This window comes from Camellia sinensis, chromosome 11 (genome assembly GCF_055761805.1).
Source record: "Camellia sinensis isolate YWXY chromosome 11, ASM5576180v1, whole genome shotgun sequence".
Taxonomy (NCBI): Eukaryota; Viridiplantae; Streptophyta; class Magnoliopsida; order Ericales; family Theaceae; genus Camellia; species Camellia sinensis.
The window spans coordinates 42,950,921-42,968,874 of record NC_138971.1 but is presented as its reverse complement, the minus strand read 5'-3'; the positions used below and the strand labels follow the sequence as shown (position 1 = coordinate 42,968,874).

General features: G+C 35.9%; 1 protein-coding gene across 1 annotated transcript; it reads left to right on the top strand.

Moving 5' to 3' along the window:
• Positions 1-16,049: 16,049 nt before the first annotated feature.
• LOC145788906 (uncharacterized) lies at positions 16,050-17,794 on the top strand. The gene has a single exon (XM_082893782.1). The coding sequence runs from the start codon at positions 16,050-16,052 to the stop codon at positions 17,547-17,549; it is 1,500 nt and encodes a 499-aa protein (XP_082749908.1). The 3' UTR covers positions 17,550-17,794.
• Positions 17,795-17,954: the final 160 nt, after the last annotated feature.

The window sequence follows — 17,954 nt, the reverse complement described above, 5'->3', positions numbered from 1 at the left end:
GTTGAGGCAGTGCAAGATTGGGCACAGCCTAAGAGTGTGTTTGAGATCCGCAGTTTTCTGGGATTAGCTGGGTATTACCGTCGGTTTGTGAAAGATTTCTCCAGGTTAGCGTCACCGTTGACTAGACTGACTCGGAAAGGAGTCAAGTTTGTGTGGAGTGAGACTTGTGAAAAGTCGTTTCAAGAACTGAAAGTTAGATTGACCACCGCTCCGGTGTTGATTATTCCGGAGAGAGGGTTGGGTTATGCGGTTTATTGTGATGCCTCACGAGAGGGTTTGGGTTGTGTGTTGATGCAAGAGGGGAAAGTGGTAGCTTATGGCTCACGTCAGTTGAAAATACACGAGAAGAATTACCCCACACATGACCTAGAGTTAGCAGCTGTGATCTTTGCCTTGAAAATCTGGAGGCACTACCTTTATGGTGAGAGGTTCGAGGTATTCTCGGATCATAAGAGTTTGAAGTATCTGTTTACACAGAGAGACTTGAATCTGAGGCAGAGGAGGTGGATGGAATTCATCGAGGATTATGATTTTGAGTTGCATTATCATCCGGGAAAGGCCAATGTTGTGGCCGATGCCCTTAGTAGGAAGACCATTAGTGATGTAGCTTGTATAGCCATCCGGGAATGGGAGATGTTGGGAGCACTTGGCGAGTTTGATTTGCTACTGGGCGAATCTGTCGAGGCTGCGGCCTTGTTTTCTGTTGTTGCGCAGCCTACACTTATGATTAGAGTGTTAGAGGCACAGAGAGGTGACCTTGAGGTAGAATCCCTCCGAGAGAAGATCTCCAGTGGGAAAGTTGAGAAGGGTTTGACGGTGTATCCCGACCTGAGTGTGAGATACCGAAACCGTTTGTTTGTACCGGAGTCTTGCCGAGAGGAAGTACTCCGAGAGTTTCACCATTCGCGCCTTGCGGTGCATCCGGGAGGTACTAAGATGTATCAGGATTTGGGTCGCCAGTTTTGGTGGCGGGGTATGAAGAGAGATGTGGCTGTTTTCGTATCGAAGTGCCTTACTTGCCAGCAAGTGAAGGCCGAGCATCAGAGGCCAGCGGGTTTGTTGCAACCCTTGCCTATTGCCGAGTGGAAGTGGGAGCATGTCACTATGGACTTCGTTGTAGGTCTTCCGAGGACTCAACGGGGTAGTGATGCTATTTGGGTGGTTGTAGACCGGTTGACTAAGTCGGCGCACTTTATTCCTATGCGCGTGAGAGATTCGGTAGATCATCTTGCCGACTTGTATATTCGGGACGTAGTGAGATTGCACGGGGTCCCAGTGACGATCGTCTCAGATAGAGATCCTCGTTTTACTGCTAGGTTGTGGCAGAGTTTGCAGAGTGCACTGGGCACTAAGTTGACCTTTAGTACGGCTTATCATCCTCAGACTGACGGGCAGTCCGAGCGTACTATTCAGATCCTCGAGGATATGCTTCGGGGTTGTGTCCTGGACTTCAGTGGGACGTGGGAGAGGCACTTGCCATTGGTAGAGTTTGCCTACAACAACAGTTTTCAGTCTAGCATCGGTATGGCACCGTTTGAGGCCTTGTATGGCCGACCGTGTAGGTCTCCAGTTTGTTGGGCCGAGGTGGGTGATGCACCTTTGTTGGGTCCGGAGTTGGTTAGGGAGACGACGGAGAAAGTTGAGCTTATCCGTAGGAGGCTTGTTACAGCCCAGAGTCGACAAAAGAGTTATGCCGACCGTAGGAGGAGGCCTTTGGCGTTTGAGGTAGGTGATCATGTCTTTCTGAAAATATCACCTAGGCGAGGCTTGATGAGGTTTGGGAAGAGTGGAAAGTTATCCCCTCGGTTTATTGGTCCTTTTGAGATCCTTGAGAGGATTGGTGAGGTTGCTTATCGGTTAGCCTTACCGCCGCAGTTGTCCGGAGTGCATGATGTGTTTCATGTGAGTATGCTTCGGAAGTATGAGCCAGATCCATCACATGTGCTGGATTGGACTGATTTAGAGGTAGATGAGGATGCCTCGTATGAGGAGAGACCGGTTCGGGTCTTGGATAGGCGGGACCAGGTCTTGCGTGGCGAGACCATTCCTTTGGTGAAAGTCTTGTGGAAACATCACGGAGTGGAGGAAGCCACTTGGGAACGTGAGTTGGAAGTCCGAGAGAAATATCCGGACTTGTTTATTGATATGTAATTTTGTATTTAAATTTTACATTTTGTTGAACTTAAGAGCTTTTATATATGTCTTAAGTTGTGAAACATTGAAAATGTTTTAGTTATTGGAAGTATGTTTTGGAACTTGCCTCATATGGAAGTTGAATGTAACATTATAGGTGTTAAGTATATTGTTGACATTGGAAAGTTAGTGCATAATGTTGATGCATGTTGATAATACATATGTTGTTTACATATTGTGATATGTCTCTTGTTAAAGGGATGGGATGACTGGTAATGGGTCGAATTGTTGAATGTTAAATTGTAACATTGTTTAAAATGGAGGAAAACCTGTTTTTGAAAACTTGTGCTTAATTTCGGGGGCGAAATTCTTTAAGGGGGGGAGGTTATAGCGATCCCGGGTTTACCCTTGTTGTACAGTGATCCGGACATGTGTCCGTGGATGTTGGATGTTGTTTATTATCTTGTTTGCATCCTTTTTACTTTGTATATTGAGTATGGGATGTGTTGGGCAGGTTTGTTACAGGTTGGTTGTGTTTGGGAGCCTAGTGTTGCTGCCCAGATTTTTGGTCCTTCGCTCGAGCGAGGAGTCTGTCGCTCGAGCGAGAGTAGTGTTGCCCCGGTTCTGGACCTGAGAGTTGTAGTTTCTGGCTCGAGCGAGCTTTTCGTGGCTCGAGCGGTCTGGGTTTTTCTTCGCTCGATCAAGAACTTCTTGGCTCGAGCGAGAGTTTTCTGTGTCTGGTCGCTCGAGCGACCAATCCTTCGCTCGAGCGAGCGTGTTTTATATCAGCGGACAGCAGCGTCTAAAACATCACTTTTTCACTTCTTTTCTTTGAGCAAACCCTTAATCCGACACTCTCTCTCTCTAAACTTGCACTCTCTCTAAGATTTGATCTCCCTAAGGTGTGAATCTAGCCTAGGGCCTTTGTTAAAAAGATAGAGGGCGTTGAGAGCTTCGATTTAATCTGAAAAAGTTTGGATTTGGAGCAAGTTGATCTTGGAGTCTTCATCTCCTTTTGGGCTAAAACTTCGAGGTAGGGATATCCTACTCCTCTCTATGGGTTTTGTCTTTAAATTTTGGTATTTTGAGATGTTGGGTTTGGTTTGGTAATTTTGTGAAAGTTTGGGGCTTTTGTGTAATTTTACAAAAGTTGGGGTTTTATTCATAATAAACCTAGATGCATGTTTGGCATAAAAAAAATAGAATGATTGTTGAATCATTGATGAAAATGGGACCTAAGGGTTGAAATGGTAATTATGGAAAATGGCCTAATTACATTGTTTAATTAATTGGGATAATTAATTGGTGAGAAATGAGGAAATGAAATGTTGATTGAATATCCATTTGTGCATTTATTTTCTGTTTTAGAAATAACTGCTTTGGGCTATCGGTGGAGGATAGTCGAGATTGTTGTAGACAATGCATGATGATTAGGTAAACGGAAACTAATCAATGGAATGTGTCATGGAACTTGACGGTTGATAGAATACATTAATTGTGTGTATTGTGTAATTGTATATAGAACCAATGTGTTTATATACGTTATGTGTAGAGGAGGAGATAGGGGATGTACTCCGCGGTTTAGGGGAAGATAGGGGATGTACCTCTAAACCGGATAGGTATTGGGAGGAGATAGGGGATGAACTCCGTAGACAGAGCTCATATGCTTGTCTAGAGAAGTGAAGATAGAGCTCATATGCTTATCTTTGTGAAGTGAAGTGTGGATACAGCTTGTATGCTTATCTGTGGATATTGTTGATATACATATCTGTTGTAGAGTGTGGATACAGCTTGTATGCTTATCTGTGGATATTGTTGATATACATATCTGTTGAGAATGTGGATATAGTTTTTATACTTATCTGAATGTGAGATATAGTTTTTATACATATCTGTGGAAATAATGATAGAGCTAGTATGCTTATCTGTTGTTAAAGGGAAAATGAAAAGTAATTGGGACTTGTAAGTCGTTGACATAAATATGTTATTTATGTGATTGTATCAGTGTTGACCAACTATCAATTGCTAATGTTTTAGTCATTGTCCATGGTTGGTTTAGTGTATTTCTACTGGGCTGTGGCTCACCCTATATGGGAATATCATTTTCAGGTGCAGGAAGCATGCCACCTCCAAGGACATAGCTGGGAGGCTAGTGGCGGACATAGTTTTGTCGTTTTACTGTTGATGTATTACATGTAATTTCAAGCCAAGGGCTTAATGTGTAAACGAGTTAGAACTCTTTGTTGTAACCAAGTGTTAACTTGGAAAGCTGTAAGCCCGTAGGGCATTTTGTTATGAGGTTAACATGTAATACTTATGTCTTGGAATTCTAATGAATGAAAGGAATGCAGTTAGTTTAAATGTAAATGCATGTCTTACCTGATGGGTTTATTGTTATTATTTTGGGGGCGTTACAACCAGTGCCTGCTACATGCATACATTGTGATAGTCAATCAGCAATAAGTAGAGCACAGAGTCATATGTATAACGGTAAGTCACGACACATTGGTCGTCGACATAACACCGTAAGGCAACTACTTTCTAATGAAATTATTTCCATTGAATATGTGAAGTCTAAAGATAACATAGCAGATCCACTAACCAAAGGGTTAGCAAGAGAGCTAGTTGATAATTCATCGAGGGGAATGTGACTTAAGCCTATTAAATAAGAGTTACCACAATGGCAATCCAATCTAGTTGACTGGAGATCCCAAGATCTAGGTTCAAAGGGACAACCGAGTTGAGTATGACTCAGAAGAATCACTGAGGAGTCAAACTGCTACCTATTTCTATGATGAAATAGTGATGTCTACAGCGTTTTAGGTTAAGTAATACTTTTAATGATTCTTATATCTAGGTAAACCTAGTGGAGTATTGCAGGATACTTTTCATAAGAATCACCTATGTGAGTGTGAACTGGGCCGGTTCTATAAGATTTATAAAAGGCTACAATTCTCTAAAGCACTCATAAAAAACCAGGTTGTTCAGGGCCAAAATGAACACAATAGTGAGAACTAAACTGTATCTGAGGATATTCTGTGTGAGTTCTATTATTTTGATTTACACAAACGGCTGAACAGTTCAAGACATCATGTTCACTAGTTAACTAGTAAATCCGATAGTGTCTCACAAGAAAAGGTTTAAAGCCAAAAACTACCTATCCTTCGCAGAATATTTCCAATTTCTGTACTCTTTGTAATTAGATCATGCTGTTGCATTTTTTCTCCGTCAAATTCCATTCATGTCGGGGATTGTTGGAAATTTGGTTTTATAAGGCTTATTTTGGGCCAACTTTGAACCCAAAATTGAGTGGGCCCCAAACGTCTTTTGGGGTGGGTCCGAAGAGATCACGTGTTCCTTGCCGCATGACAAGTCACCCGGTGAAGACAGTTCGTCAAAATCATTTATAAGTGAATGGGAAGTTGATGTCGTTTTCGGGTTCGTGAAATGGACAATTAAAGAAGTAAATGTGGGTTTCCTTGAAATGGGTTGTCCCACATTGAAACTTTAAGAGAGCTTGTGTATGTATATAAGCTCTAGATTATAACACTTGGGTTGGGCCTCAAGGGGCACCCCAAGTTTGTAGAATGGAGGAGTTATGGACAAAGTGAACCTTAGCCCAAACCACCACACGCGCGCACGCCGCCGCCGCCTAGGGATGGCAATTTGAACTTGGCCCGACGGGGACCCGACCCCCCGACCCCGAAATGAGTGATTTTTTCCCGAAAAATACCCCCGACAGGCCAGGGATGGTATTTAAAAATAAATCCCCGATGATGTTCGAGCCGGGGACGGGGATACATTTTCCAACCCCGGCCCGGCCTCGCCTCCGCCCCGTTCAACCCCCCGATTCTGTTCATATATGTATAAATATAAATGTGTGTTGTGTGTTTATATATATATATATAATATACGTGTGTGTGTGGTGTGTGTGTTTGGTACAAACATAACATAGGATATATATGTGTGTGGTGTGTGAGTTGGCACAACAAACAACACAGAGGCACCATCTGGTCTGGCCCCTCTCTCTTTTCTCTCTCTCACTCTCACTCTCTTAACACACAACCACAGAACAGAGCTCCCTCACCGCTGACTCATCTCCCTCTCACGGTAGGTATCTCCGTCTCTCTCTCTCTCTCTCTCTCACGGATCTCCTCATCTCTCTCTGTCTCTCATGTTTTTTTTTGCTTTTGTTCTTCAGATGTGGAAAATGGTGGAGGTGGAGATGAAGATGAAGATGTTGATGAAGATCTGCTGGTGATGAAAATGTTTTTTAATCTGTTAGATCTATTGATGTTGTTGTTGATGAATTTATTTTTTGGAGTTATTATTTTTTTTTTTTGGCCGGGTATTTTCGGGGTTGGGGAAACCCGATCCCCGTGGGGGATTGGGGCCGAGGACGGGGGAGTTTCCACCATCAGGGATCGGAGACGGGGAGGGTGATCCCCGGCCCCGCCCCGCCCCGTTGCCATTCCTACCGCCGTTCGTCCGTCCGACCGGCCGAGCCGTGCCCGGCGCGAGTGTGGGTTGTGGGTTGGGTCGGTTCTTATATTAATTTTTTGGACAAAATTTATTTGAATTTTTAATGAAATCAAGTTCAAATTTGGGGCCAAAAATTGAATTAATTTTCTGTCCATTTTTATCTCCTTCAGTCCGAAATTTCCTAATTCAACTGGTTTTACAGTTATTAAACTGTTAGAAACTGCTGCAGTTACACAGATTCAAACTGCACAGTTCAAACAGATCAATCTGTCCAGCAGATCTGTTGAATTTTGGACTGTCTAGCAGATCTATTGAATTTTGGACTACATCTACTCATTCAAAATTTGCCCCTTTTCGATTCAAAATTGAACCTGTTCGAGTAGATTATATTCCTATAAATACCAGCATTTCCAGCTGTGTTTGGGCATGAAAAACATCCAGGAAAAATCTATTTTTTTCCCGATTTTTCTATCTCTTTGCATTATTCTTCATATTAGATTTTAGGGAAAAAATAAAAGAGTATAGAACACAAGGTTTTGTTCGTCGTACAAGTTGTTTGGAGTGCTACTACAATTTGTGAAGATCAATATATCCTGGGAGATAAACGTCATTTGTCCGTAAGCACCGTTGCGGGGCGAATCTATCTTTGTAGGACTCTTTCAAGAACTCTTTGTTATTGTTGTACACTTTTTTTTTTTTGAAGAAAGAGAATTTCATTAAGAGAAGAAATTTTTGTAAATATGTCTTTACGTTTATAGTATATAATATTTGAATATATATACATATATATCTATATATATATATATGATTGTAGGTATTTTTTTTTTGTTTTTTTGTTTTTTTTTTTTTTTTGCGACGGTAAGAAGATGGTCACTAATACATTGTAAGGCATTTTTTAAACTTTTTTGCGACGTCAAAATATCAGTAACTATAAGTAGGTTAGGCAGTCGTAAATAGTTTGCGACTGTTGTTTTGTGGTCATAAAAAGTATTTGTCACTCCCACGTTCGCGACTCTCATTTGCCGTTGCATGGGCCGTCGCAAAAAGTCTTTTGCGACAGTTTTTTTTATTATTTGCGACAGCTTATAACGGTCGCAAAAAAGTTCTTTTTTTAGTAGTGACGGGACAAAGGATTTGATTGAACCAAGCTGAAAAATTGCTGACTTTTATTTTCGAATCACTAATAGGTCTTACCAAGAGTTGGTTCATATCAGCTGAGATGATTGGGTTCACAACTAATAGTCTCCCTCAAATTCCTTGGCCCAACACTCTGAAACAGGTTGGAGAAATAACCCAGTAAACGGTAATGTCTTGCTCCGTTTGAAGCCGAACTCCCTTCTCATTTTGCAATCTCAAAATCTAATTCCGTTGGCTGCGTTGGATCATTGAAGCAAAAAAAACTGAGAATTCCTATCACCATAGTTCAGACATCGGATCCTCAAACGTTGATGTAGAAACATCTCCTCTCGAGTAAGAGCACCATCCAACTCAACCTTTAACTGATTCTGCACAAGTGCATCCTTTTCCAAAAAGGGTTGATTTTGAAGAGATGCTAATTGGGCTTAAAGATGAAGAATCTGAATTTTATTATTCCCAAAGGTCTGCTTACTCCACACCTTCAGCCTTCCTTGCAAGATTTAAGCTTGGAGACTAGCTAGATCATTGGAGAATCGATGTGAGGTCCTTTCCATTTTGACCGAATGACCCTAGCACAATCCGGGTTTGATGTCCACATATTTTCGAACTTGAAAATCCGAGGAACCTTCTTGAGCAGAACAAAACAATTGAGAATCAAAGGACAATGATCCGAGCTGAATTGAACCTCATGAAAAACTTTTGCACACGGGTACAAGGATCTCCACTCCATCGTGGCAACAACTCGGTCCAACCTTTCACAAATATTACATGCACCCACCATTGAGCCCTCTTCGCTACATAATCGGAGTAGTGATCATGATGATCAACGTCGTATAACCCTTCCTTCTCCTTTCCACAGACCCAGTCTCTAGTCTCATCCGTACGGCTCCTCCTTTGCCTCAGTCCCTTCTCTCACCTCCAACACTCTCGGTCGCTTCCCCTCCGTCCAATGCATCGTCGGCTCCAGCACCGGCCTTGACCACGTTGACCTCGCAGACGCTGCTGACCACTTCTTCCCTGACATGAGTAATTCATTCTCACCGTGTGATTTTCAATGGTTGTGCAAAACTGAGAAATTTCTCAATTTTTTATAGTTTTAAAATTGAAAATATTATCATTTTGTGAAGAAAAAAAAATGATAAATTCTCAGTTTTAACACTAAAAAAATTGAAAATTTTCTCAATTTTACTGGATATTTTTGCAAACTGAAATCATTCTCAATTTTAAATTGAGAACATTCTCAATTTTGGAACTGAGAATGTCTCAGTTCTTACCTACAAACCAAATCTTCAGGCCCATCTCTTTAGTCGATTTAATATGTTCTATTCTAAACCTTGAAACATATTTCAACTCAAAAAGTCTCAAACACAAATCCGTCAAACGCCGAAATCAATATATGTATAATAGCGAATCAAATCGAGAAATCCTTCAAGATACTTCGAAATTGTATCTTCATCCACTTCCCATAACTGATTTGATTTTGTTTTTAGTAAATAACGTCAATGTTGTTATATATATACATATATATATATATAACTATTTGGATTGAAAGGCAAAAATGTCTTCTTATCTATAAATAGGACTTATTGGTTCAAAAACTTTTAGACAGGACTGAAGCTACTACTAAATATGCAGATAGGACTTTTAGGTAATTAATCATTTTTTTTTCTTTGGAAAGAAAACTATTCAGAATATTGTAATGATGTCTAATGGGCCGTTATGGCCGTTACAATACCGCTACGGTCGTTAAGTAACACTAAAACGGCCGTTACACGTGAATTTCCATCACATAATAGGTAGTTCTCTTACCACCGCAACCGTTACGTAACACTGCTTTTAAAACCTTGAATGGGACTATCATTTTGGGACATCCCCCAAAATGGAATAAATAATAATGGACCAACAAAATGAAACGGGAGTAACATGAATCCTATGAGTGAATTCCCAAACCGGAAAAAATATAAGAAAATACCTACTAGAAAAAAAAAATATAAACTATTATCTTTAATAAATAAAAAATCTCTACACAAAGAGTAAAATAGTTTTGACATGGATCATGTGCGCGTGGAGATTTTTAATTAAGTTTATGTATAGTTTAATGGGAAAATTACTTGAAAATCTCACTTTAGAAATTTGTAGTATATACCATGAAGTCATTTTTTTTATTTTTTATAGACACCGTAGGTCCTGTTCATTTGGAAACATTTTCTATGAGATCCTATTTAATATATTATTGTGTCATGTCAAGACATTTTCGCCCTTATTGATTGTTGGGCTCATTATTATTATTATTTTTTTTGGGGGGGGGGGGAGGGTTCGAATGTGTTACATTTTCCAAACGTGGCTAATAAAGCCCTTAGTTTATTTTTCCAAACATGGCTAATATAGAACAAATAAAAAAGCCTATAGTGTACTTTTTCCAAACGTGACCATTCCAAATGTGGCTGGTGTATATTCCAAACGTGGCTAATACAGAACAAATAAAAAATGTCTTAGTGTACTTTTTCCAAACGTAAAACGTGGCTAGTGTATTTTCCAAATGTGGCTTATACAGAACAAATAAAAAAGCACTAAGTGTACTTTTTCCAAACGTAACCCTTAGTTTATTTTCCAAATGTGGCTAATATATAACAAATAAAAAAAGCCCTTAGTGTACTTTTTCCAAATGTGGCTAAGACAGTAAACCACATAGGCAAATGTGTCAATTCCCATTCAATGAAACTTCCGTGCTCATTAAAATAAAGTTGAGATTAATCGATGGCTATTATTGAGTATTGAAGGCTATGATCGTTTGTGTTGGGGCTGTGACCCTCTTTTTCATCTCCTCCATTCTTTTCTCTTCTTTTTCTCTACAGTGTTCTAAACCAAAGCAAATATAACCGCATCCATTTACTTTGAAGAACCATAGAGAATTATCTTCAATAACAAAGGTTAAAATACAAATCACAACACCAAACTAGAACCTGGGATTCTAAAATCTAGTTTCAAACACAAGCATCCCCATGTCTAAAATTGTTGAATGAATGTACCAAAAAGTGTACTGAGAATCACATACAAACCCTAATTTTGATCAATAATTCTAAATACACACAGAGTCGATATCCAGAAACTGAACAAAATTCTAGCCAAAAGAATAGCGACCCAGTTCAAATAACAACAATTTATACATATATATATGTATATATATATATATATAGAGAGAGAGAGAGAGAGAGAGAGAAGTGACCCTATCGGAGGCGTCATGAATGGAAGGAGAGGGTTGTTTGTCTTTCTTAACGACGAAGACTCTCTTCATATTTGTTGATTCGAAATTGGGGTTTTGAGTTTTGAGATCTGGACGATTAATCAGAGCAATGCCAAGCGAAGAAGAGTAGTATGTATATAGGGTTTGCAGATATGACCGTTGTGGAAAGGCGGTCCTCACTCAGGGAAGGAAGGGAAGGCACCTCCTATTTTATTTTCTTTTTCTTTTTCTTTTTCTTTTACAAATTAAAAAAATTATTAATTATTAATGAAAAATATCAACAGTGAAATTTTAAAAATAAATAATTACAAATTAATAAAAAAAATTATAAGTATTAATACTTAAGTTACAGTGAGATCCCTTAAGATTTCTGTTTGATACAAATCCCTTCACATTAGAAAAATTACATTATTTTTTCTGAGATTTATAATCTCATTACAAATTACCCTATGAATTACTAATGTCATACCTTAAAAATTTCTAAATAACCATCTTATGCTTTTTTCCTACCATTTTTTCTTCATATAATCATGACTGCATTTTATAATTTTCCATTATTCATTTCTACTTGAACATATTGAGTGATGATATATAAATATAAATTTTATATAGAATTTTCAAAGACAATGATATAACTTAATGGTGATATTTCACTTTAAACGAATAAAAATGCTAGATGTCCTAAAAGTTCTACCAAATTTTATATTAAATGTCTCACATGGGTGTGGAACTCACACTATGTGGGTCTCACACCCATGTGAAACATTTAATAAAAAAAAATGGGTGATTCTACTTACACTACTATTTTACCTCTTTACGTCCTTCATATGAGTTTTTTTTTCTCCCTAATTTTATCCATGTGTGAAATTACCTTCAAGGACAAAACACTAAAATTAAATATATTTTGCTATCTCCTAACACCTCTTGGTCTTCAATCCCTACTCTTTTTCATTTCTTAATTTTTCTTTTCTCTTACTCATCTCTTTTCAAAAAGTAAGCATCATAGTATTTTGATTAGTAAAGAAAATAATGGATGAAGAAACAGTGGTGAAGAACCATTAAAAAAGTGAAATTGTGAGTTCTTTTATTTATTTGGTAGGTTTTTGCTTCGTTTTTCTGGACTGGTGTTCGACTTTCGTTCGGTGGTTTGAAATCGAACAAAATAAAATAGTCCGGCATCATATTGTCGAACAAAAAATATGAGTCTGGTAACCAATTATCGAATAAAAGATACATTTCAGGTAACCCCAAACTAAATTTTTTTAAAATTTGTTCGGCTTCTCATTACCATGTATTTTTAGTTTCATTTTTTTACCTGGAAAGATTATACTTATACTCATTGCAACAACGTAAATACTGCAATATTAGTAGATTCTAGTCATAAATTCATTACAGACGAGGTTTGTTAAGTTTTTTTTATGAATATGATTTTTTCTTATTTTTAATTTGTATTGAGATTTATTAATAATTTGATGTATAAATGTATTTATTATCTTTAATTTTTTAGTAGTTGTGAAGTATTAATTAAATGGGCTTCTGACGTTGAGAAGAAGATTGGATTTGTCATTGTCATAAAGGCATCAGATGCCGGAGGTAATAACAGAAAACCAAAACTTACACTTGCTTGTAAAAGAAGTGGTTACTATAGAGACAACAGGAAAATCAAGCAGGAATGATTGAGGTTGACAGATTCTAAAAATTGTGGATGTCTATTTCTATCAAGGGGGAAAAAATTACCAAGACGAATTTTGATAATATGTTTGATTGATGGATACAAATAATGACAGATTTTATGAATACTTTATAAATATTCGTACATTTTACGTTTTTATGAATAATTTTATGAATACTTTTTATGTATGATTTTATGGATGCGTGTTTGATTTATGAAATTTTTTATGAATGCTTCAAGGAAAAAGAAAATTTTTAAATGTATAGCGACAGAGGCATAGACAACTCTATTGTAGTTTGACAACATGACATTAGAATAATCTCATTTGTATAACAATGTATCAGTGAACATGTACTTCACAAGTGACCCAAATTAATTTCTTATTATCATCTAATTGGACGGCAACATAATGCTAGGAAAAAAAATATTGTCCGGTAACATGGCAGTAGAGTAATACAAATTAATTAGCGCTGTATTACCGAACAAGCCCACCATAATTAAAAAATCATTATTTGAAAGAAAGTGTCTCTGTAAATGTATAGCAACAAAATGCTGGAGAGATTTATTTTTTCCGGCAGTATAACACCGGAATAATATAATTGTTTAGCACCGTATTACTAAAATTAGTGGTGTAAAGAGATAAAATAGTTAATTTAGGGTTAGTTTTGGTAATGTGTTGGGGGTGTAATGAGAATTACATTTTTTTAGTGGTATAATGAGATGGACAGTGTAAAGATGTTAAATAGTGGTGTAAGTACAATCACCCTAAAAAAATTGATAAAATGTTTGGGGTCTCTAACAATACTCTAAAATAAAACACCCATAAACATAATTTATATTTAAAACAATATCACTATTATAATATTTTAATGATATTTTTTATATAAATTTTTATATATAAATATAATTTTTTACTTTTATTTCTACCATTATATCTAGATCAGATTAATTTAATCTACATATATTTAAAAAGTATAAAATTTGTACAACTTTTTTTTAAAAAAAAATTATTGAATACAACTAAATAAGATAATATATTAAATTTTTTGTATTTTGTATTTTGTATTTTTTGTATTTGGTGAATTTAAAAAAATATAAAATATTATATTTCTTAAGTATATCTAGATTAGATGTATCTAAAAAAATATAAAAAATTACTTAAAATATTAAAACAAATTCAGTAAAAATTAAAAAGTACAAAAAAAAAAGACTCATTTTTTGTGTGAGTTAAACCAAAGACAATGATTGTTATTTCCCTTGAAATGACATGAATAAAATATTTATATTATTTTATATGTATAAAAGTTAAGGAATAAATATGTTATTTTAATCTGACAAGGAATAAGTGTAATTTTTTAAATATGAGAGGAGATCTATATTAAACAAAAATTTTAAGGGGGTGTCCCTATAATTTATGTTAATAATTATTATTATAATTTTTTTATGAATATAATTTTTTTTTAAAATTTCACGAGAGTGTAATTATCTCATTACTAATTAAGTCTATTGCGGAAGACAATGCATTTTGACATGACAATAACCTTATGTTTTTTTGGAAATATATCATTATAATTTTTCATCTTTTTTTTTTTTTTTTTTTTGTTTATGCAACATTATGTCAAATGATTGCGTTATTTTGAATTTTCAAAAATAAAATAATGAAGTAAATTCAATGATAAATAACATTTTTTTATAAACCAAATGAGTAAATTATATTTTTCAATTCAAATTGTATTTTTAATCTGTATTATTTCAATTTAAATAATCTAATCCTACACTTTACATCTAATTTCAGTGTGCTCATTCTACATTCACCACTGACCTCAAGTAATTGACACGCATTGTAAAAACAAAAATAAAAACTACAAAAGTTAGGGTTTTGTATAATTTATTTATAAAAAAAAATTAAATTGTAAATATACTTTTTGAAATTTATTTAAAATATGAATTATTTTGTGTGGTTTTTAAAATTATAAATACTCATTGTCAGAATTTTTTATTTAATAGAATTACTAGAAAAATAAAATTTTTAACTATTTTCCTATATAATAATAAAATTATGTCAATTATTAATTAAAATGTATTTATGAGATCATTATAAAAAGTTGATTGGTTAATAAACGGAGTTATTTGTTATACAATTAAAAACTTTAAAAGGAAAGTATATAATTCCGAGAACTAAACTGGTATTATAAACAAATATCCGATATATATAAAATTTACTTAAAAAATATATTTTTTCAGAATTAAAATAATATGAATTTTTTATTTTATTCTTCTTTTAAATTTATTAATTATGATAATTAATATTTTTAAAAACAAGTCACAGAGTAATTTTGAAAATATACTAATATTTTAAAGTATAATAATTATATTAAAATATATGTTTTTTAAATGAGACTAATATTTTGAGAGGGGTGAAATAAAAATAAAGGGTGTGTTTGGTTTAGTTTTGGGAGATAAATTTAAAATAAAAATCGTGAAGAAAGAGTTTAGAATTTTTTTTGGTTTGTTTAGTTATATATGACGCTGTTTGGGAAGATCAATTTGATGCTATTATAGCTTCAAATTAAAAATAAGCCAAAAAGCCCATTGTTCACCTATTTTTATTAAAAAAAAAAGAAAAAAAGAAAAAAGAAAAGCTAAAGGACAAGGCAACAGCCTATGGACAGCTATCCACAGTGTAGGTACTGTGCCTAGGGACAGATATCCCACAGCTATTAAATTACAATTTTGCCCCTTTAGTTAATTTTGAAATATAAAAAGTTAGGGATAAATTTATCATTTTAATTTTAAACATCATTTCAACACATTTTTCAATACAACAATTCAAATAAAAATTCATCTCATCTTCCCAAATACAAAAACTAAAATAGCCAAATAGCCAAAAAGGCTAAAAAATAGCTACTTCCCAAATGAGGCCATTTTAGAAATAGTTTTGGAATACAGGAGTTTGAGAAGATTTGATATTTTGTTATAGTTGAATAAATGTGTGTAAAAAAAAAAGTGATTGAGAAAGAGAGATGAGAGAAAAAAAATAATTAATTGATGTGTAGAAGAGAGAAAGTGAATTTAAATTTTTTTTTTTTTTTAATTTTCAACCAAATAAAATTTTGAATTTTTTTTCAAAAACTATATTTTGAGTTAAACCACACAAGACCGAAACATATTTCCTTAGCGCAGGTCAATGGTTTAGGTCCAAGGGTTTCTGCTTGTCCCTGTCATCCAGCTACAAAGTCCCAGGTTTTGGTACTCTCTCCCTCTCTCATATTCTACTCTTTACTTACCAAATTGTTAGAATTTTCCTTCTTTTAGATGCTTGTTTATGGGTGATTTTCTGTTTCTGTATTGAATCTGTAATTTCTTTACTCCCCCATTCTTATGGATTCCCAAGAAAATCAAGAACGCCATCACTCACCACAACCCACTCAAACTCACCCCTTGTTCTTCAAATTCAGTTGCTTCTATTTATTGTCAATACTAGTTCTACTTCTAGCAATCTTATTCAGTTTCACCTACACAGACTACTACAAAATTCAATTTCTGAATGCAACTCTCTCACCAGAGTCTTCCCATTTTCATAAGCTTCTAGGGTTTCTTCACGCAAACTCAACAACCAAACAAAACCCACAACGAAACCCTATTTCCAAACCCCCTTATTGTGTGCTATGGATGGCCCCTTTTCTTTCAGGTGGTGGGTATAGCTCAGAAGCTTGGTCTTATATCTTAGCTTTACATGAAAACAAGAAAAACCCTAGCTTTAGAATGAGTATTCATCAACATGGTGATCTTGAAATTCTTGAGTTTTGGGAGGGTTTGCCTCAGGAGATGAAAAAATTGGCTCTTGAGCTTTACCAAACAGAATGTGAAATGGATGATAATACCATTGTGATATGTCATAGTGAGCCTGGTGCTTGGTACCCTCCTCTGTTTCAGACACTCCCATGCCCACCAACTGGTTATGAAAATTACAGATACATAATTGGTAGGACTATGTTTGAGACTGATAGGTTGAATCCTGAGCACGTAAGGCGGTGTAATCAAATGGATTCTGTATGGGTTCCTACTGAATTCCATGTGTCTACATTCATACAAAGTGGGGTTGATTCGTCGAAGGTTGTGAAAATTGTTCAACCTGTTGATGCGAATTTCTTTGATCCTGTCAAGTATAAGCCATTAGACCTTGCCTCTATAGGGACTATAGTTTTGGGCTCAACTCCATTGAATTCAAATCCCGATAACAAGTTTGTTTTCTTGAGCATTTTCAAGTGGGAATATAGGAAGGGTTGGGATGTGTTGTTGCAGGCATACTTAAAAGAATTCTCTAAGGTCGATGGGGTTGCTTTGTATTTGTTAACGAATCCATATCACTCCGGTAGAGATTTTGGCAACAAGATTGTGGAGTTTGTTGAGGGTTCTGATTTAGTAAAACCGGTTGATGGGTGGGCTCCGATTTACGTGATTGATGCCCACATACCTCACGTTGATCTACCAAGACTATACAACGCAGCTGATGCATTTGTTCTTCCATCAAGAGGGGAAGGATGGGGCCGGCCTATTGTGGAGGCCATGGCAATGTCGTTGCCAGTGATCACAACGAATTGGTCTGGTCCCACTGAGTACATAACGGAGGAAAATAGCTATCCCTTGTCGGTGGATGTTCTGAGTGAAGTATCTGAAGGACCGTTCAGAGGGCATAAATGGGCTGAGCCTTCTGTTGATAAGCTTCAAGTTCTGATAAGGCATGTGATGAGTGATCGTGAAGAAGCTAAGGCTAGAGGAAGGAGAGCGAGGGAAGACATGATCAGTAGATTCTCTCCTGAGATTGTTGCTGAGATTGTTACTGATCGTATACATCATATACTTAACAAAACGGCTTGAGATATTGACTTGAATTATGTCCATTACTGGGATTTTATGGCCAATATCGCTCATGTTGCTCGAACTTGATTTGTTCAGTGATTGAACTTCTATCTTGTTAATAGCTTTCTTGCAACTTCATGGAAGATTGTAAAGGAAAGATGCTAATGGGATTTTGGAAATGCATGGATGTTTTGTTCATATGTATTTTAAATTGTAGAACAACTAATGTTTTGAAGAAGCAATGCAAGTTGAAATTTGTGGGATATTTTGCAGAAATTAAGATTGAGATTTTAAATATTTGAGTCAAGATCAAAATTATCAAAATCTTTTTGTGGAAAGAACTCATCATGATTTGCATTAGGTTGTGATCTTGAAGAAGACTGGATTTCATCCTCTCAAGGGGCTGATGATGGTATCCAAAGC